This window comes from Sebastes umbrosus, chromosome 8 (assembly GCF_015220745.1).
Source record: "Sebastes umbrosus isolate fSebUmb1 chromosome 8, fSebUmb1.pri, whole genome shotgun sequence".
Lineage (NCBI taxonomy): Eukaryota > Metazoa > Chordata > Actinopteri > Perciformes > Sebastidae > Sebastes > Sebastes umbrosus.
In genome coordinates, this window is record NC_051276.1 from 7912925 (window position 1) to 7935764 (window position 22840).

Sequence of the window (22840 nt, forward strand, 5' to 3'; positions counted from 1 at the left end):
GTGTTTGGTTTGACAAGGCTTCGGCCGAGGGGAGATGGATACGTTTCAGTGAAATTAGGAAAAAAAGGAGTGTGTGTGCGCGGCTCAAATGAGCAGCCTCTGTCATTGGCTATTTATAGGCGAGCATTACAGAGTCACAGGAGTCCCTGACCTCCCCCACTGTTACTATTGATCTTCACACAGCTTCTGTCCCCTGCACCTACATCCACATAAACAACCTCCCATGCTCCCTTTCTCTCTCTCTGTCTACCTCTTGTGCTTTGTTTCCACAATTCCCTCTGAATTAATACACCCCTTTGCCAAAACACAGAAACGGTAGCAAAACAGAAAGGGTTTTCCTCCAGAATGAAGGTGATGTATGGTGAGTTATAGCAGCAGAAGTGTTGGAGTTAACCCTCCCTTAGCTGGAGCACTACCAACATGGCTGCTGGCTGAGGGATTAACATGAGGGGGAGGGGACGAATACAGTAACATGGTTCCTCCACATGCTACACTGAAGTCCTTGAAGGAAAAAAGCCAATGAAGGACACACTACCAGAAATTCTATCATTGTCTTTAAACTCCCCCGAGCGGCGATGTTTGTGTCGAGGATTAGCAAATTATGACGAAAAATGATTTGAGTGAACTGTCCAATCGATGTGAGTGAGATAAGCGGTTATCAGAGGACGTGAAAGCAGTGATGAGCAAGTCCAGCACACTTTGCTTTGCCATGTGGACTATATATCCTAAGAGTGAGAAGGGATCACATTCCAAATTCCTGCAATACAAGGGGAGGAAAAAAAAGGGGTGGGTGGTTTTTGGTGGGTGCCTGGGGTGATGGGATGTAGTGTGAAAACTGCCAAAGGAAGGTTATTTTATTCTAGTACTTAAGATAATTCACGTAAAACAGCCAAATTGAAGCGACAAAAGAACCCGTGAGCTGAAAGCGATTTGGGGAGAGCGTCGTCAACTAGGTTCAAGGAAAGATCGCCCGCTGAACAGGTTGGTTCGTGGTTCAAAACAGCATGAAAGTACAAAAAAGCAAGAAAGAAGCAAAGAAAGAAACTAGCAATATGTGAAAGCACTCCGAGTTCTTGGGGGCTAACGATCCTCCATTGTATTAACACTGTACAAAACCCACAAGCACATACCAAAGATCAATACATATGGAGGCACTCTGTGCAAATCACTACCGCGCAGAGATACGTCACAACACACACATAAACAAAGCACTTGAAGGCGGCGTTGCTGTGAAAAGCCGGAGCATCCCTCAGCTCATTAGCCTGGCCTGACAATCATTAACAACTTCCAGCATAAAGGGGCTAATCCCATCAAAGGTAGCACACATCTAGAAGCAATGGAGCATTTGGTTGACTCAAACTGCAGAGAGCAGCATGTACTGGAACTAAATGGCCATTCAATAGTTTACATTTATTAATTTAATAGTAATTCCAAAGTCAATATCATTCTAAAATATCATATTGGCTGGATATGAAGCTATGTTTGAAGGATTAGTAACATACTAATCTCTCACATATCAAATGAACAGAAACTCCTCAATCAAACGAAAAGGTATACAAAAGAAACTATTAAGTTACCAGTGAAATACAAACAACTCTCTTCTTCCATTCATACATATGCTAATTAAGGTGAGTTTCAGCACCGCCTATTAAATAAAAAAAAAAAAAAAAAAGCCATCTCTGCTGGCCTTCCTTACCTTCCCATGTATCCATTTCATGCTTCTCCCAGTCCGCCTGGACCCCATTCAAGCATGGACTTGGCTAAAAAAGACCACTGGGCCTGGTCGCCTCATGACTCGCTTTTCTTTCTCTGCTTCCCTCTCTCTGTTCTCTCTGTTCTCTCTCTCTCCCCCAGCGACCTCTTTCCTCTACAGCCTGCCCCTCTCTGACCACAGCCAGAGCCGAGCAACACCACTGGTCACTTTACTGCCTCGGTCACATGACCGCAGAGTTCAAGCCCCGGGGTCACGGCTTGGCTTGAGGTCCAATGACAGCCAGGGGTTATCTGAGTGGAACTGATAGTCCTATTTTTCGCTGCCGTTCAACAATACTACTCCCCACCACTCCCCTCCCAAATTAGCCTCCCCCTCCCCTCAACCATGCCTCTGGCACTTCTGAGGAGGACCAAAGTGCACGTCCAAGCATAAACACAGGTTCAAGCTGACAAAACACACAGACATTAGCAAATTGAAGGACTTAGTGAAGAAGGGTAAAGTTTCACAGCTTGGTTGGTTACAAACGGAGCAGAGTGGAAAGCTAAAAGGAGCTGAGGGGCCAATAAAGATGGAGAACAGAAACACTGAGGTGGATCCTCTTCCTCCTCTGGTCCCATACATCCCTCCATATATATACTAACACTGCATTCACATTCAAAAGTTGGAAGTCAGATATTTCCAGCTAAACATGCGTGTGCTCTCCAACATGGCCGCCAACAATCTTTTCGTTCCCAAACAGAAAATACTGTTCTCCATCAGCTAATGTAAGGTCAAGGATAATTAGTAAGATGTGCAGGCAATTACCAATTGTAAGTGCAAATTTACATTGTAAATTTCTTTTTTTATGCTCGTCTTTTGATCTGTTAACCACATTGATGTTACATGGGGTTATGGCCATACAATGCTAGTAACCAAATGTAAAGGATAAAGTGCAAGGTGTAGATTTATCATACTTCATTTCATAATAGTGGCATTTAGTGATTCTTTTAATTAATTAATTAATTCACTAACTGGGAATCCTGGTAGCGGAGTGGTCTAAACGGCATACTATATAACTGCAATGTCCTTATTTTGATTTTCTCCAGGGTTCAATAAAGTCTAATAAATAATATAAAGAAATAATAATTACAAAAATACATTCAGAGAAGCGATAGTCGCTTTGATAAGTCATCATCATTGTGGAGAAAAATGCCAAACATTGGGTTCTCCAGTATCAGGATTTGCGTTTTTTCCCCTGTTTTATATTTATATTTATATATTTTTTTGAGTGTTTGTCAAACAGAATGAGAAATGTGAAGATATCACTTTAAGTGTGTTTGAGGAAAATAATTGATAGTTTATCCGATAATGAGAATAATTGGCGATTGCAGGCTTACTTCTACATGCCACATGTACTCACTCCAACACCATATCATTTTGAACAGGACATTAAACAATTAATAAACAACATTAAAAGTAATTCTGGGTGGAGTATGAACCCCTGCATCTTACAAAAACTAGGGTATTGAATGCCAATACTTTTTTGATACTGACTAAAATGTGTCTGTAGCACGGAGTATCGAAAACTGTCACGTACCGAATGCTAGCATTAAATGTCTGGTTAGATTCATTCTTTGATCAGACACTTCAATCAAGATTTTCTTTCCAATTTTAGACTGCATTCTATTTAGATAAAGTTCTTGTGCGTCTGCTTCCTTTGGTATTTTTTTCATTTATATATATATACACACAGTATATTGCCCTAAGTAAGTACCAAAAGTAATTGGCAATCATATTACCAGTATTGACAAAAAACATACAAACAAAACCAAGTCCTTATGAATACAAGGTTCTAGAAATCCAAATTATCCAGTTTCCTACTTGCCCCATTGACTTGAACGGCCATCCAATTGAAATTCACCTCGTAAGAAAGCTGAATTTCACATTTTCTGACGTGATTCTGCCCATATCTTGGTGCCATGGTAACCAGCCTTTAAACCTGTGAGAGCAGCAGAAAATATCTTACCATCCAGTGGGTTCTCTTCCTTCATCCCCTCCAGTGGCCTGGTTAGGGGGCCATAGTGAGAAGCATCCAGTGTTTCACTGGTGTTACACACCCTAAACTCTACTGCACCAACCTGATGCTCCCTGTGTACCCAGCAGCCTCCTACCTGATCCTCACCTCATACTACAGTGGCCAAGCCTGTCTTGACCATCCAAGCCAGTCTTCCCAGCCCACCCTCTCCATAGCTCCACCCTACTAATACCACTTGTTCACTCTCACAGCAGCAGCAGCACCCCACCCCAACCCCCCCTGGGCCCAACCCCCCATGAGAATGCTAATGACCTGGCCGCATTAAGACACATATAAGAAGCTTTTCACATTCAAACGCAACACACAGAGAGAGAGAGAGAGAGAGAGAGAGAGACAGCTCATGTGAATGCATACAGGCTGAGGAGAGACAACTGAGCCTGGGCTCGGGAGGATTCACAGAAACAGCAGTGGAGCTGTCACGCCGGGCAAGTTGGTAAGCAGGTAGAAAGAGGAGGACACGTGTAACCTGTTGGTGTGATCAAAGGCAGTCTCGCCGTCTCCCAGGTTACTTTACACTAATACCATAAGAGTCTACTACCATATGTCACTGTGTCAACGGCAGGGGCTTATAGTACGGACCTGGCCGAGGTTGTAATTGTATACATGGGGATTTGAGCGTTAATTCTTTACAGTTCACCAACAGTTAATGGTTAAGGAATATGGGAAAACAAACCGACCTAAACCTACTTTATACATGCAGATTTTAAGCTGACATAAATCATAATGACATTAACTTCTCATAATTTAACAAGCTTTTTATTTACCATTACAGTCCTGGTTAACCCATTAACTCTCCGACGGGCCTGGTCGCTATTCTAGGTCTTTCAGAGGTCGTACCGGGATCAGTTTTAAATAACGCTACGAAGTTACGCTAAATTTTGGCCAAAAAAAAAGTGGCATGGCGATTTTCAAAGGTGACCCTTGACCTCTGACATCAAGATATGTGAATGAAAATGGGTTCTATGGGTACCCATGAGTCTCCCCTCTACAGAAATGCCCACTTTATGATAATCACATGCAGTTTTTTTGCATGCAGTACAAAGGTGTCATTTTCGCCTATTCTAATTTGAATATTTCTGCATACTGGGGTCCCTTAACAGTCTTGGAATTACATAAATTTGCTATGACAGAAAAGCTGAGACTCTTGTGGATCCAATGAGCCCAACTGTATTCATGTGTGATGATGTTAGTCCCCAAGGTTGCCATTTCATTGTAGTGAGACCATGTTTTTGAAACTCACTGTATAAAATGACCTGTGGTGACCTCTAGGATAATCACAAAAAAACTCATGAAACTTTACAGTCACAAACTAGAGACCTTCAGAGGATGGATGGCTTTCCAAGGTATGTTGACAAAAAGTGGGTATGTGAGCGGTTTACAGAAAAGAAGTGCTCGCCATCAAACCGCCAAAGAATGCAATTCTTCAAAAGTTTTTAAAATCAAATCACAGCATGGCTTTTTCTATTGTGTTTCTCAAGGTCTTGGTGTCTTAATGTGGTATTTTGGAGGGATTATTGATCATTTTTATCAATTCTTGAGTGGTAAAAAAATTGTTAAATTTAGCGCCAAGTCTGTGTAACAAATGGTATCAACCCAAAAATTGCTGCAACAATTAATATGAGAGATAAGGGTGCATGGGAATGGCCATAACATTTATATCAATGTTCTACGCCTTTATACACTTTCACAATTTATTTTAATTAATTATTTTTTTTATTTCTAATTAATGACTAGAACAACTTGACTCACAGTGCTGAGCTTTAATAAAATAATTAATCTGCAGGTTCCCAGCTTTCAGATGATGTACATCACTTCTATGTGACATGTACTGTTGACTTTTTTATCTACCTCTGTCCTCCACCACTAAGCCTCTAAAAAAAAAAAAAGACGTCGGAATAGTAAGGGGTTAACAAAGAAATTTTTCAAAGGTTATTGTGAGATAGTAAACTCAGTGGGAAATTCAATTTTCTTGACATTTATGTGAATGCAAATAATACTTTTAAAAACAAATAACCTTAATGTTTACACTATACTAACAGATTCCAGAGCAGGCTTTGTTGACATATTTTCAGTCTGAATGGCATAACCTTGCTTGTCAATAGCAATAGGAAGTCAAACCTGAGCTGTGCAGGGAGGGGGGGGGGGGTGAGAGAGGGTGCCATATGTCACCCTTGACCTTAGCACCTTTCCTCCCATGCGGCGAAGATGAACAGCATAATCAGCCATGTTGCCTTTAACCTTGAAGTCAATTGGAGGCAGTAGAGCGCTGCACCTCTGCTGGTTACCTGCTGTCCTGTGGCAAGTGGCGCTACCTGAGGCTGGGGGCCCCTCGACAGGACATGTAGAAGACCTTTTCCATACACACGTGTGCTGGCTTGGCTTGAATTGTCCGACTTGGCGATTCAGCCCATGCATCACGTCAGGGATTTGCAACAGGGCTACCCCCTCGTAGGTGTGTGTAACCATGTCTGTGACTACAGTAGTGTTCAAAAGAGCGGCTGTAAAACGGTGGATAAACACATTTCATTTCCTTTATTCTTCACAATAAAAGTCCCCCACTATTTTTGCTGCTTGACTTTTCATTGAAGAATAGCCGCTAACAAAAGCTCGGCTAATTCGTTGATAAACACATTCCATTTCCTATAAACTCTTCACAATAAAAGTCCCCCCTTTATATTTTTTGTATTTGAAGGCTTTCATTCAGATTCAGTTAGAAGCTACTGAGAGCTGAACACACGCGACGTCTTTCTCTCTGGTCTCCTGCACATATTGATAATATTGGGGGCGTAACAAAATATCTAAAATATCGTATATCGCAATATTATGTTTTGTGGTACGGTATTGATTCTCAAAAACACTATAAATTTTAAATTAATAGTTTACATGCAAAGATTAACTCAGTCAATACTTTATTTAATTTGAAACAACATGTGTGTTGTTGTCTTAACCTAACAGCAGACGGAATGCTGTGCTATTTCTACGCCTCCCTGTGAGACCAGGTTGCTCTTAAAGTAGTGCTATGATGTTGAATGCGACAGGGAATGTGATAAATTCAAATGCATCCCACTAATCGGATTCTATAGAAAATAAAAGGAAAGAAAAAGTGTGTTCTTTATACTATAACAGTATCGCAATATACTGTGTCAGCTGGGATCGGCTCCAGCCCCCCGCCGGCGACCCTGAATAGGATAAGCAGTTACAGATAATGAATGGACGGCTGGATAAGTAATAACTTTGAATTTAATTTGTTTTATTAGCGCAGGTCCGTAACCTCAGGTGTTCTCTTGATTCGTGGGCCTTTGGGGAGCCTGTATTTGCATATGCAGTCAGACAAAATACTTATTTAATACATGCAACTAATTTCTTGACTACAAAAATAGTGTAAGTTCACACTGACAATCGTTAAATGTGGTTTTCTAATTAAAATCCTACACCACAGTAGAACTGTTGGAAAGTTTGATACCAAAATAAAAGTCACTATTTTAAGTTTCATCTTATAAAAAGAAACACACATTAAGAACATCACACAAAATGATCAACATGAGACTAACTTAAGGGAGCTGCTTCCGCTGTTAAAGGTCCTGCCTAATAGTAACGGTTGAGCCGCCGGCACGGCTATGGACGAATGAATGCTAAAATTCCGTTTGACATTCAAGGACTTAAACTCCTAAAAGCATGTTGTTGCATCTCTCAGACATGAAACGTGTATTTGAAGTGAAAATGTGATCTTAAATTAGCCTCAGGCAGCCTGAGCATTCCTGATACAGTATATGTTTGTCCTTGTGTCCTGGACTTTCCTGCTCCTGACAAAACACGCAGCAAAGCCCTTTTAAAACAAGCCCAAGTTGTTAGCTAAAATGCTAATTTGATTTCCATGTCAGCTCGAATGAGCTGTTTTGTGGCTTGTTTTCTGCATTTCCCTAAACATTAGAGTAACAAAGGGCATGTCTTTTGTTTGAGCTCCCCTCCCCCCCTCTGCACCCTGTCACAGAAAGCCAAACCTCTCACTACTCTCCAAACAAAGAGCTTCAAGAAAAACAGGAATAGGCCACACTGCTCTTGGTCTCTTCCAAATATAAATAAATACATACATTCTGATTTCCTAAGGCAAGTTACAGCCACGTCAGTCCATTTCCTTGAGTATCAATAAAGCACAATAAAGTGTTTCTTGTTAAAAGAAGGACCAGAAGAAGCGTTTCCAAAGCACCTCGAGACCGTCACCATATCTCTGTAAGTCCTGCTTCCTGTACTGAATATGCATTACATAACAGAGCCAGAAAGACATATGAATCCTCCATTGACCTTTTTTAAATTTAGATAGAAGTTGATGGAGGTTCCCCCTTTTCTGTTTCTCCCAGTGCTTTGGGGTGTCGGTCTGTACTACGTAGGCTAAAATAGGCTGCCTCACCCTGCCTGAAGGCCAGCAAGACCACTCTCAAGAATCTCTCTCAACAAAAAGGTTGCTCTCAATGACGAGTCCTTTTTGACGACCAAATATAGGAGGAACAAAAGTTCCTCACAAATTCCTCCCTCTGCCAAAACATTTGGTTTTCTGTTACTGATATAAATAATAAGTGAATGGTTTTCTGAGGAAGACTTTGTAATTATTTTCATGAGTCAGTATGAGTCGCATGCAATTTTATTTTGTACCCACGCACCAAGTGGAAAGACAAAATAACAGTGCTTACGTCCTCATACCTAAACAACAGAATAGGTTATTTGCTCCGAGGGGCCCCAAGACAACCCTGAAGGGTCATTAGTTGACTAAAAGGAAAAAAAAAAACGTTCTTCCTGCAAAATATTATACATATTTTTTTGTCCTGTTTTGACTTTTGTGTAATATTTGCTGTAGCGGATACGTTAACCTCTTTAGGCGTCTGAAAATCCTTCAAATGGATTAAATTATTATAACTGTTCACTACTCATGTCCAGAATATGGACGAGACTAAAGCCTGTGATGACGACGCACAAGTAGACATTTTGTTTTGGAGTCACAAGCTAAAAAGAACCACTGGATTAACTAATGATTTTTATATCTAATCCTAATAGATAGTCTGTTCACTGCCTACTATCAGTCCTCAGTAGATCACTGTGACGGTCTGTCTTTACACATGATGGGTCACTGTTCAGCTGTGAGAGTCTCCTCAGAGGCTGCTGCCTACTGTTTGTTTGAGGTGATCGCGGCTGTACGGGAGCTGACCTCAGCGTTTCGGTCTCGTCCACTCCTGCAGATTAGATTTACAATGATCCACCTTACATTCCCCGGATGCATTTGCCTTTTCGGAGCCCTGATGACCAGCAGATCAATGCAGCTGTTCCCTGCCTGAACTTCCAAAGGGCATATAAAACCGAGGTGACCTGGCCACCATCTTTGGAGTTAATGACCACTAAAACAGCCAACTCATATGAGCCATCCTCAATAGCCATTCATCATGCTTTTAATTGTCCCGACAGGGAGGAATTATCAATATATTCTACTCTTCTGTTTCCAATTATCGGAGTCTGATAAATACAAGGCACTGTTGCATCTATCTGTTCTCTCACAAGCTGTCACAATCAATGATGAAACTTATTTTGCAGTTAAAACCTTAATTGCTGGCACTCACCTTCTCTTCTCACTAGGGGATGCTCTGAATTAAATAGTAAATTTCACCATGTATTTGCGCGATTAATATACAATACTGTTGCCTATTATACTATACTATTATACAGTCTAGGGCTGGCCGATATGGCCAAAAATCTTCCATCACGATATAGGTAATTTTACATCTCGATAACAATATATATCACAATAAAAATAGTCTATATGAAATAACCTATTTTTGTTTACTCCTGTGTAAATTTAATATTTGACAAATGAAAAGTACTTTCTCATTTTAAGAACAGTTTTAAGTGAAATTATAGTGAAAAAAATAAATAAATATAGGCTTAGCCTATAATCGCGATAGAAACAATAAAGAAAAACATATATATAATACACATTTTATATCGTTTTGATGATATATCGTCATATTGCCCAGCCTTAATACAGCCCAGGCAGAGTGAATAAAGACAAGACATTGAATTTGTAAGACTAGAACAGACAAGGTTGTAAATGTCATTTAATTCCTGTTTGCCAACAGACTGTATGTGAGGGGTTTTGCTGGATTAACCTGTTTCGGGGTCCCGGGGCAAAACTTTGCTGTTGGGCCTCTGTTGACCATCTACACCCCACCTGCTGCCTGTGCATCAAGTATGTATCCTGTCAACTACAAGTCCCCATGAAGGGAATGGTTAGACATTTTGAGAAGTATGCTAAATTCTTTCCATGGTGAGAGTTAAGATGAATGCCAACATGTTGACTGTAATATAAGTATAAACCCAGAGGCTTCTGAAGAGCAAAGATGAAGCTCAAAGTGGGTGGCTCCCAGCGACTCCGTCTTGACAGTGACAATTCCAGCTAATCCAAAAATTGGCAAAGAGGCGGAGCGTGAATGGAGCTGAGGTGGGCCGAAAGAAGCCTGGTTGCTGAAACACACCCACCTAGCTCGAAGCTACCAAGCTAGCCAGCTAAGGCTAAGAGGTTAGGCTAGATCATGCAAAGAGAACGGGCTACAAGCACATGCTACTATGTGTAGCCGGCTGACGTTAACCCTGCACAGCAGCACCTGCAGTAGCCTACATGCAGATGAACAGAACCCGGTGTCAATCCATGCGTTACAGCTCTCGAACACTTCATGATGTCAAACTCAATACGTCAAGAACTTTGACCCGTTTATCCACAGGAAGAGGAAATATACTGTATACCATCCAACGACAACACAGGTTAAAAAAAGGTGTCTTCCATGGAGGATGTGTCCCCATGTGTCCTCTCTCTATCTCATCATATTCCTTTGCCTAGCTGTCTTTGATTATGACATGATAACAGGATACGTTTTATACATTGTTTACCACTCTGACCTCTGAGCTTTGTGCTTTTGCTGTTGGATGTTTGTCATGTTTTTAGTCTAGGTGTGTGTTCAGAATTGACTCACTGAAAGTAACCCTGGATAAGAGTATTCAGATATTCACATTACGTTGCAGGAATGTGGATGAGCGGTTTCATCAATATGCCAACCATTCATTTAAATGACAGAGGACTAAACCATGACGAAACAATGAAACAAATGACATGCAAACGTAATAAAACAAGTTCAACATTAGATATTCTATATGGAGAAAAATGCAAATTTTACCTGTAAGATTGTTACACATTTACAAAATGACCTGTTGGGTTGGTATTACTTTAGTTGGATATGGTATCTATGAATACGTGAATCATATCATTGTTTTGTCCAAAGAAACAGTCTAAAATGAACGACAAATGCTGATCGCAGTCCCGACAGCCCAAACTGGGGGCTTCAAACTACTTATTTAGTCTCAGGCAGTGTCCAGAAACCCACATGATTTCATTTCAAAAACACCTGATTGAAAAATGTATTAATTTTCTGATTTCTGACTTGTACGTGTTTATTTTGCATTAAAACATCCTCACAGAAATTGTGAAATAAACCTTCCTGGAACTGATCTAACCTGAGTCAGATGCTGAGGCAGTGAGAACAGTGGGCCATAAGTCAGCATTATTTGGGGGGGGGGGGTTAAACCATGCCTTTGTCACAAGACTGAAGAGAAGAGGAGGGACTTCTCCTGCTTTACAGTTTACACAATGGGTTTCAAGCATTTCTCAAGACAGACCTCACTGTTTCAGGACTACAGCTTCAGCGACATACTGTCGAACCAAATGGTTCCCTTAAGAACAAAATGCAACTAAGCTCTGTTCAAACTGAACGACTCTGTCATCTGTTACATGCTGAAATCTTAGAAGAATTAAAACTCACCAGTCATACGCGACAGAAATGCTGCACAAAATGATGATCACACTATTTTTACATTCACGACAATAATGCTGTAACCCAAATGTTTCCATCCATAAATTATCTGTAACCGTTTATCCTACTCAGGGGAGCTTTAGCCGATCCCAGATGACATTGGGCGAAGGCGGTGATACACCCTGGACAGGTCGCCAGACTATCACAGGGCTCAAAAGTATGTTGTTTTTTTACATTAGAGAAGAAAAAGAAATAGGACCCACGACTCATCATAAATATCAAAGACTACGTCTAACAGCAGGGCCGGATTAACCACAAGGGAGCCCAGAGAGGAAAAAATAAGTCCCCCGTTTCTTGTTAGGAATATGCACCATGTAAGTACGATATAAACTTAAATAATTAAGTCCTCAAAACTAGACTCTTCTAGCTGGGGCCTCTAGATCAGGAGATAATACAGGTATCGTCTTAAGGCCCTCATCATTTCAGTTTCTATCACCACACAGTGAACCTGAAGGTTTCGGGGCTCCTAAGGGTCCGGAGGGGAGTTGCAAGTTTAATCAAACCTCCCGTCATAAAGGTTGGCACAATTTCAAGACATGCTGGTTTTATCGGTAGTTGTTTGTTTTGTTTTTTTAAATGGGAAAATAATATTAGGGATTTTTAAATTTAGTGTAAAAGAATATACAATTATTGAAATCAAAGAGTTTAGTGCAGCTACAAAATGATGCCACTTAACATTGAGTTTTAATATCTTTAAACAAGTTTGAATACATTTATTCCATTGATTCAATTGTGAATAGGTGTCATGAATGCAGCACCATCACATGATTAGAAGGTGGTGGTGGTGGTGGTGGTGGTGGTGGTGGGGTGTCTATGGCAGCACCACACTTCCCCACCAGAGGGCGGTATCATACAGACATGGAGCCTCTGTGAGCCGGTCTGTCAGCAGACAAAGAGCCAGATAAAAGTCAGCAGCACAAGCTGACTTGGTCACTCACGAATACCAACAGGCTGATCAAAGTGGAGCAATGAGCGACCTGAGAGGCAGCGGAGCAGCCATTATAATCTATAGATGTGGGCCAGCAGCTTTAATGACGGAGGGTCCTGAGGGGGGGCTCCGGCTCCTAATCGTCTTATCTGCTGCCAAACAACCAACACCACCTTTGATGTTGTTTGGTTTCTGTTGACAGAAGTGGTTTCAGCGGTGGCTGACTCTTCTGGAATCAGACTGCACATTTTGCTCCCATCTCACGAAAAGCCAAAGTAGGCTTTTGTTACAAAACATTATACGTCCATTTTGGGAGACAGAAAAAAAAAAAATGATGTGACTATATTTTTGTAAGATGAGGTCTTAGCTCCGTGCCAAATATTTGTAAGACTAGCTGTGTAATTATTCAAAAACTCCTCGCAAGGATCAAACAAATGCAGGCAAGCCCAAACAAAAAACACTACAATCAGGTTTAAGAGGTGGCTTCACAGCCGAGAGGAGACCCCACCCCAAACCTCATGTACCCAACTGACATGGAAGCCTCTAGACACAGCAGCTGGTGGAGGTTTATCTTCTCTGTCTCATTTGAATTTGAAAGTTAACGGTTATTCATAAATGGCGGTTATTCATAAATGACAGTTATTATAAGTGACAACGTTGGAGCCAAAAATTTGGATTCTGGATGAGCACGGTATAAAATTCCATTGTTAAGTGCTAGAAATGTTCCTCCCAGGAGCTAAAACTATGAAAACACCAATGAGCATCATCCGTATTTTTGCACTACTTAAAGGAGCAATGTGTAACATTTCGGGGGATCTATTTGCAGAAATGGAATATAATATTCATAACTATGTTTTCATTAGTGCATAATCACCTGAAACTAACACTAATGGTGTTTTTGTTAGCTTAGAATGAGCCCCTTCATATCTACATAGGGAGCGGGATCTCTTCATGGAGTCTCCGCTGTGTTGCACCGCCATGTTTCTACAATAGCCGAGAATGGACAAACCAAACACTGGCTCTAGAGAGGGCCTTTTGCGGTTTTACGTCACTATTGTGAAACTGCAGAGTGCAAAACCGCCGTCTGACTTCTGCTGCTCCTACAGTAGTGTTATTACGGGAAGGATGGCCTCAGCGTTACCACGGTTTCACACTCGGCGGCTCACGTTACTGCAGTTTTGGAAATGGAGGAGTGAGAGGAGGGGTACTCAGTTGGTTGCAATCTGCAACCACACCATGAGATGCCACTAAATCCTACAAACTGTACCTTTAACAATGGAGAAATTGCAGCATTGAACCACTTCAATTATAAGTAACATTTACACAATAAATGTAAAACATACCATGAAAAGCACGACATAATAATCTAAAGCACACTCTTGTGTTAAATAGGAGTGTTAAAGGATTTTTTGTGTGTTAGGCATACTTATGCTCACGCTTATGAATTTGCACATTTTCATACTATCCATGTGTCAATGTATAACATCTGAGGATAATTTTCTCTCCGCGTCATTAAGCCTCAATCGGATCTAAATCTTGCGTCTCCGAATGTGCATTGTAAAAGGAGGATGAGACAACACGAACGCAGAGTCTCTGTCTCTCTGCCATGTCGGTAATGACAGGTTAGGTTGGCAGCGGGGTGTCTGCTACGCCTCCTTCAAGAGAACTGCTGCCGAAGCCTGAGTGGGACTGGAGCCTGTCAAATTACAGTGGGATCCCACCTCACTTCCCACTCCCTCTTCCCTCCATCTGTCTGCCGTCTATCTCTTCACTGCCACTCCTCCTTTTTTGCTATCTTTTGTCTGTCTGTCAGTGTTTAAAGTAGCACAACTCATTTTTTTTTTACGACTGGGGGGACGCACAAAAACGGAAATGTTCTTATATCAACACGTCCGGCCGTGCCCGTGTGCTCCCCCCCCACCCAGATCTTGGGAGGACAGACATTGGACAAGAAATGTGTGAGTGAAGCTTTGAGAGTATTTCTGGAATTCCCTCAAAGGCAGATTTTTCCAAAATGGCGGGTGAGAGAATCTGTCCCACAGTGCGAAACACACAGGGGAGTCTGGATGTGCTGCACTCTGATAAAGTATTTGATAGAATATCTAAGAATAAAAGATTGCCAAGCCTTCAGTTCTTACTTTGAGGGTCCGGACTTCATCTGCGTATACTTCCGAGAAAATGTCGGAATATTTGGACTCTTTAATATGTCACACTGATAAAAAGCGATGGCTCTCAGAGGCCATTTTCTACAGCGGGTAACAATAGAGGTCCCTACAGTATCGCCTCTTTAGCCCTTCCCCTCCCATATCCCTCATCCCTGCTTTGTCCATATCTAGCTCATCCCCTATTTCTCTCTCATCCAACACCCCCCCCCCTCCTCCTCATATATTCCCACCCCCACCCCCTCTCTCCATCCCTCTCTATCTCTTAACACCCCCCCGCTCTCTTCTCTCTCTCCTCCTTTTCTGTCCAGCCCTCCTCTTCTTGCTCCAGAACTGTCAGATGGCATTAGCTCCTTTCACGCTCATGGCCTGTAGGAATAACAGCCGTGAACCTCGCCGAACAGCGCCATTCTCCTGCTCCAGTTAGCTCTCCACTCAGCACACAGGCTGTTGCGCAAATACCAATGTTATTCACGTCGTGCCCCCTTCACTTACACAACATGCCCCACTAAAAGGGCAAAGTAAGGCAGACGCAAATCTCGGCGGAGAAGGTCACGGGCGCTGAGTAAAGGATGCGCGCGTATTGTATAACACGGTCACGCTCGCTCATAATCATCAGCTCGTCCCCCTGACTCAAGGATCGACCCACAGCTTTGCTAAGATCTGGCTCACGTGGATCAAAAACGGATCCACTTCTTATCTACTTATGGAGCCACAGGCCTGAAAAAAATTTGTTAAATATATCATGCTCAGCTTATTTCCCATGAAGTTTCAGCCGCAGGGCAAGTTGTGGTTGGTATTAAAAAGCCCACTGTGACCAATAAGCTGTAAAATGTGCAGAAGTTTTTTATTGTGCGGAGAAACAGGGTGAAATGATTCCGATATGGCGTGCATATACATGTAACGGATGCTGCATACAGGATGCTGATTTGCATGCCAAAGCCTGACCAGTAGTTACTGTACTCTGAAACGATTTCACTGTTTTTTAAGAGTCTTGTAGTTTCAACATCAACATATGTAGTGAAATCACAAACAGACGTATTTCGGATTTCACGGTGCACGTGGCGACTGACATCGGGTAGAACACCGCAAAGTAGAAGAGCCAGAACGAGCCAGGCCAGGCTAGCATCCCTCAGGGCGAGAACACCTGAAACTAATCTAACCCAGTTGGAGAGGAGATCTCTTCTTGTATAGCTGTTGTCACTGTGTCCAGACTGATTATCTATACACTGCATCTAATAGTTTGGGGGGGTTTGAAACGTGTAGCATGGATAATTACTTTGATTTTGTTTGAAGGTTAGCTGATAGGGTTTCGGTATCTCGCGATTCGATTTCTATCCTTGGGGGGGTCACGATTCAATTCAAAAGGGATTCTTGGTTCAGTACATAAGGGTGCAAATTTCAGGATCTACTCGGTCCGTTGTGCGCTGATACGTAAAGGCGGTGTGGCAAATTATAGCATGAAAGCAGAGTAAAGTGTGTATAAGATTATGGTGTTTTTTATTAGGGCTGTCAATCCATTAAAATATTTAATCGCGATTAATCACATGATTGTCCGTAGTTAATCGCATTTAATTGCAAATGAATCACACATTTTCTTATCTGTTCAAAATGTACCTTAAAGGAGATCTGTCAAGTATTTAATACTCTTATCAACATGGGAGTGGGCAAATATGCTTGCTTTATGCAAATGTATATACTGTATATATTTATTATTGGAAATCAAACAATACAAAACAATAACAAATATTGTCCAGAAACCCTCACAGGTACTGCATTTAGCATAAAAATATGCTCAAATCATAACATGGCAAACTGCAGCCCAACAGGCAACAACAGCTGTCAGTGTGTCAGTGTGCTGACTTGACTATGACTTGCCCCAAACTGCATGTGATCATCATAAAGTGGGCATGTCTGTAAAGGGGAGACTCGTGGGTACCCATAGAACCCATTTTCATTCACATATCTTGAGGCCAGAGGTCAAGGGACCCATTTGAAAATGGCCATGCCAGTTTTTCCTTGACACAATTTGGCGTAAGTTTGGAGCGTTATTTAGCCTCCTTCTTGACAAGCTAGTAAAACATGTTGGTACTATCTTCACTCTAGCTTTAAAACTGATCGTAAAATTGCAAGTTGCGTTAATGCGTTAAAGAAATTAGTGGCGTTAAACTGATTTTGCATTAACGCGCTATTATGTCGTTAACTTTGACAGCCCTTGTTTTTATATTTAAAAACGTTGTCTCAACTGACTGAGCAAAAAGGTAAAAAGCAAAAGGTAACATGTAACTTGCACAACAAAACACCTTTTACTATAAAGTTTTCAGCATTGCTCAATGCTCAGTAACTTCAAGAATAACAAGTTCAAGTTATACAAAGAACAAAAATGCTCCCTGTTGCATGAATAAAATTGGCAGGCTTAGGCTAACTGCCAATTTATTATGAGAAACTTGCCAATTTCAAAAATGAATTGTACACAAAATGACAAAGTAAAACTGGTATTTTGTGAGATTTTTCAACAAATATAATGCTTGACCCAACTTTGACTTTGTGCGTGGGATTGCTCTCCATCAGTAGTAACATCTATTCTTTTGTAGAAAAAAAAAATACTTTTTTAAAAATTTATTTTTGGAAGTTGCAATCGATTCAGAATCTTAGAAAATAAGAATTTAGATTATTTTCCCCTACCCCTATAAGCTTAACATACTAACTTCTGACTTGGGATATTATGTGGGACTACAGACCCTTATAAACCTGTCAAATGAAAGAGGTGTGAACTGTGGTTTGAACGGATGATTATTAAACAAAGTACTTCCATTGCAATAATTGATTAATACAGTGTAATATTGCACACGAGTGTGCAGGAATGCGTGCGTGTGTGTGAGGCTAGAGAGAAACACAGCAAATACGTTCTTGAGGGGGGTTGATCTGTATGGGCGACGCAATTATCAGTTTGACAAGTAAGCACAGATAGATTATTACAAATATGAGGAGAGTGTAATTTCTCATCGCTCTGCGCTCGACAAGCCCAGCATGGAAGGAAGGCTTAGAGGCTAGTAATCAAAGCAGATTAGCCCGAGCTCAGATAGATGCTACGCGAGCCTGCTAATCATCCGAGTGATAACCGTGAATCATCCAAGTGCAGTCAGAAATGAGCAGTGTGTTTCAAATTACTATTTTGATGGAATGATCTCTGTATCGAGCGACCCATCAAAGTGCCTTCTCTTTGACTTCCAATCGCCTCCTCTAGCCCGTGTCGCAGTAATTCCTCCGTGTTAATATAGTATGTGTAAGTCGGTTGCATATTAAGTGTCGGCGAGCGAAGGGTGGGCGGAAACGCTGGAGCTTCAGAGCACCGGTGTGACTGTGATCTCCGGCCTGCCTGCCCTGTGATTTAGCCTCGAAATGACAGACTTGCCCCTCATTGGGCTACGGGTGGAGAGCTAATGACATGCTGCGTGGGCTAACATGACTATTAGCCCACTCTGAGCAGCAGGAACTGACAGGAACACAATTCTGTCATTACGCCCTGAGGAGACCTCTAATCAGGGAGGCAGGGACACTATAGGAGAGGCCATTCGCACTGGGTTTCGGTGTGGAGACAAAGAGGTAACTAACTGGCTCTGTCCTACCTCAACCTTTAGGAGGGCCTTGCAGGCTCAGGAAATCATTTCAAAAGATTTCAACTGTAAGTACACGTGGCTGTTTTTTTACATGCCAAACAGAAAGAACGTGATTCGAGAACGTTTGACCTAGTTGCTGCTACTTGCAAATTACATGTAATGAGCATGGCAGCATATATATTTTTTCCAACCACCTCTTTGCTGCTACAGCCTCACTGGGTCTGGAACGACCAAGTGGCTGACCGTGGCTAATGCTATAGCTTAATTTAGATAGATATTGCTGTATAACTTTAACATTACGGAGTCAGTTCACTGATGTATGACTCTTCTCCACTTGTGCTTCCTCACAAAACTGTGAAAATGGCCGTCACAATATCCCGGAGCAAAAAGGGGGTATCATTAAATGTCATGTTTTATCTCACCGAGAGTCCAAAACCCCAAAATATTCAATTTAAGACGAAGGGAAGCCGTGTAGTGTCACATCCGAGAACCTGAAGCCATCAAATTTTTGGCTGTTTTTTTTTTTTTAAATCACCAAAATAGTAATTTTCTGTCAATTGACTAATTGATTAAAGCAGCAGTGGGTAGAAATGGATATTTAATTAATATGATTAAAAAAAGTTATTTTTATAAAACGGTCACTATATCCTGACAATAGTGCATGAGACCAGTAATCTAAAAAAAATCATGTGCCTCTGTGTCCTCCGGTGCTCCTAACGGCATCTGCAAGATTTCACAGACCGGAGGAAAACAAGCAGTCAGAGCTGATCTGGTGTCTGCCGTCCAGCTGCCGACAATGAGAGCCGCGAGTCGATCACTCGCAAACTCTGACCAAAAGGTCAAACTAGGCAGCGCTGATCAAATATGAATGAATATTTTGTTACTGTATTGACTATTTCTTGCCTCAAAATTTTTCAGAATCATCTTGTAGTGCACGGTTTAGCTATGAAATGAGAAAGTTTGTGACCCGGCAGCCATGTTGAGATCTGCTGAGGAAATACCAAGCACCGCCCACCAGCCAGAGCACAGCCAATAGGAACACTCTCTCTCTGAAATGACTTGTGAATGTCTAGTTTTCTCTCAGAACACTTGAATTACAATATGCTGAAAGGTTATTATGGATTTTCCCCCCAATGATGCCAAAAACTTGTTGCCTACTGAAGTTTTAATTGACTAATTGTTGCAGCCAATTTACCGCATATTTTTAACAATGAGAAATTAAAGTTCAACTAACCATCACCTTAGGGTAATGAATGAATGAATGAATGAATGAATGAATGACCATCACCTTGGATATTCTTTTTGCAAAACTGCTGAACTGCTACTCAGTGATACTGAATTTGGCAATATAATTGTACATCTTCCGCTGGCTTCACTGCTACTTTGTGTGATGCTGCATCTGAAAATGAGCCTCTGAAGATTTAAATAGAAGATGCATACTGTACCTGCTGCTCTGAAAGGCCCCGTCTGCTCCACATTATATCATGTCTGTTTGTAAAACAAACTACACATGTTTTATGGCTTTGAACTGCCAACATCTGTGGATTTTTGTCAGTCGGCTCACATTGATGCCATATCGAAATTTCATATTAAAACAGCAAATTTAAAAGCTGTCTCGAGCTAGTTATATGGGGCTATATGAAAAATCAATATGATGTTTTAGCAATGGCCAGTATCAACATAAAAATGTACTTACAAAAATGTCACAAATGACCTTAAAGTTTGCATTATAGTAGAGCAACTGTTATATATAGAATAACACACATATATTGCATTTTCCCTCTCCAAGTAATATACTGTATGTGAGCATCACTACAGCTTCACCACATACCTGACACAGTGTGAAATTTCCAAATGCAGTAAACCCCACTCATCTTACACTTCAAGAGGATTAAAGCAAACACTGAGAATTATGAGGAAACAGCACTGAGGCAGGTTTGTCCACGAGCATTCCTCCCTGCTGTAGGTGGAACGCAGGAATGTGACAAGCCTCCATTCTGTAACCCACAGCCTGCATCACTAATCATACATTATAATCAGTACAGGCACATACCTACCTATCTGGGTATACGACATTCTGACGATATAGAAAGAGACTGAGAAATGAGCTGGACTTCACTCAGATCTCTTCTCTGCTCTAGTGGGCGTTGGATATTACAGTATTTATTTAACCATGTATGTGTTTTCATTAAAAACTCATTACAAATGTTTTCATAGTGGTGCTATAGAGTTCTGCGCGGGCCGTAAACGGAGACCCACAGCCTGTACTCGTGTCTATAAGACCCCGACCAGCCTGAACCCAACTGGTACTGCCAAATCTGAGCTTCAAACTCAAGACCTGAAAGCTACATTTTTTCCTTTGTTTCATCCATTACACTCTGTTACGCAATTTGCTAGAAATTATAAAATTGGACTGTATCATTAAAAAGTGTATATCTACAGATGGGGACCATTTGTGCCAATAAAACAAGTATATTGTGTCCATTACTCCCACCCACGTTAGCTTTGGGCCAATAGAAACTCTGATATTATAGTGACACACAGCAAAAAGTTGATTATTTTTTAGTTGATGCGCTTAAAAATGATGCATGACGCATCAAAGAAAAAAAAAAAAATTGTGATACATGCATAGGTGAATTGATTTTTTTTTTCAAACCCATAGTAGAAAAGGATGCCAAAGGATGGAATGTGAACTACACATTTTGAGCAACTTTCTTAGATAAATGTTATTTAGGGTATATGCAAGGTTTATCAGCATGCATGCTTTTATCATGAGAATGGAAAATAAGGAAAAAGAAAAAAAGAAAACAAAGACTGAAAGCAATATGCTTGGTAAACTGACAGTTTACCCACTACTAGATTACACTATTACTAGTAGCAGTAATAGCTGCAGTAGCATTAATGCTAGTAGTAGTAGTAGAAAAACATCACACTGCAGCATTTCAATTTATTGACTATTTACCTTCATCAGACATCATTTCATAATAAGATCAAAGAGTATTCCACTTACCTAGATTACTTGCATTGATTGCATCTGTGGAAGCAGAAAACAAAACCCTTATCAATACATGTGATCAATAGAGATGGAATGTCAGGAGTCGGGACATATTTAAGCAGTGAGGCCTCTAGCCTTCTTCGTCGGTAATGTTATGTCTATGTGCTAAGTCGGGGCAGTCGGCCCGACTTGCTGAGGCCTGTACTGCAGGAAGGCACAGGTAATGGTGCGGGCTAATCTGTGTCAGGTAGGTGGTTCTAGTACAACAGTGTTCCACAGTTTTTACATTTACAACATTCTGGAATATATATATAGATATATATATATAAAGATATATATATATATATATTTTTTTTTTTACAAATATCAGATTATTTGTTTGTACTTTGGAAGTCTTATCTGGACAAGGAGCATGTACTGTACATTGGAGTTATCTGCTGTTATCACAATGTTTCTGAGTCACAACTAACAACCCGTTGACCCAGTAGATTTGGGTTGATGGATGGGATATGTCTCTACCAATGCTTTCAACCACATTTCAGTCTTCCTCGATTTTTTGTTTTGTTTTGCTTTGTTTTGTTTTTTTGTTGTCACACTACAAACATGCTTCGTGTACCATAGTTTTGATTTAGTGTGTCCAAGTTTTGAGGTACCTGTCTCTGAGTACTCTGCCTGCACATCAATAAAATGGAAATAAATAGAACTGCATTTCTGGTGCTCATAGCATTGCAAATTTTCCATTAGAAAAATTAAACAGCATCTTTTTCCAAAAACAAAGCCCCAGTTACTCTGAATAATCCACAGAACCCACCATCAACAGCTTTCATATTTCTTTGGTGAAAACACATCTCATTACCCGGAAGCTGCATGGCTAGATACTACGACGGAGTATTAGTGCCACATTGAGGGGAAAAAAAAATCTGAGATTTTATTACGAGAATAAAGTCATAACTTTACGAGAAAAAAAATGTCGTAATATTACAAGAACAAAGTTGTAATTTTACGAGAAAAAAAGTCGTAACATTACGAGAATAAAATCCTAAATTCAGGAGAAAAAAAAGTCGGAATATTAGGAAAACATATTACCAGCAACCAACAAAATGGGCGAAAAGACATAGCAGCCGGAGCCTGCTTCTGGACGGGTAGCAGCTGTTTGTCTCGGTTTATTTCTTCAGAATAAATGCAGTTTCTTACACAATCTTCTCAAGGTCCTGATACTGATGATAATGTGGTGCTGATGTACCAAAAGATGAAGTATTTCCTTATTTGTGAAACCTTTACTAAAGTATAACTTCACAAGATGCTCCACGTTCCTCATTTTCACACAGCCAGCACGCTGCTTTATTTCCCCTCTAAAATAACACGTAAAACTTAGGACTTCATTCTCGTAATATTACGACTTTTTTTCTTGAAAAATTACGACTTCATTCTCGTAATATT

The 22840-nt window shown here is 40.8% G+C and overlaps 1 protein-coding gene across 3 annotated transcripts in view; it reads right to left on the reverse strand.

The window, feature by feature from the left end:
- The window catches only part of nr6a1a (nuclear receptor subfamily 6, group A, member 1a), a 101874-nt gene that overhangs the window by 25745 nt on the left and 53289 nt on the right, over positions 1–22840 (reverse strand). For 2 of the 3 annotated variants that reach the window (XM_037778250.1, XM_037778251.1), the window contains exon 3: positions 21416–21439. In XM_037778250.1, coding sequence (XP_037634178.1) covers positions 21416–21439 — 24 coding nt within the window. Of the gene's footprint in view, positions 1–1696; positions 1870–21415; positions 21440–22840 lie in introns of those variants that run through there. The other variant, XM_037778252.1, reaches the window with a different exon arrangement.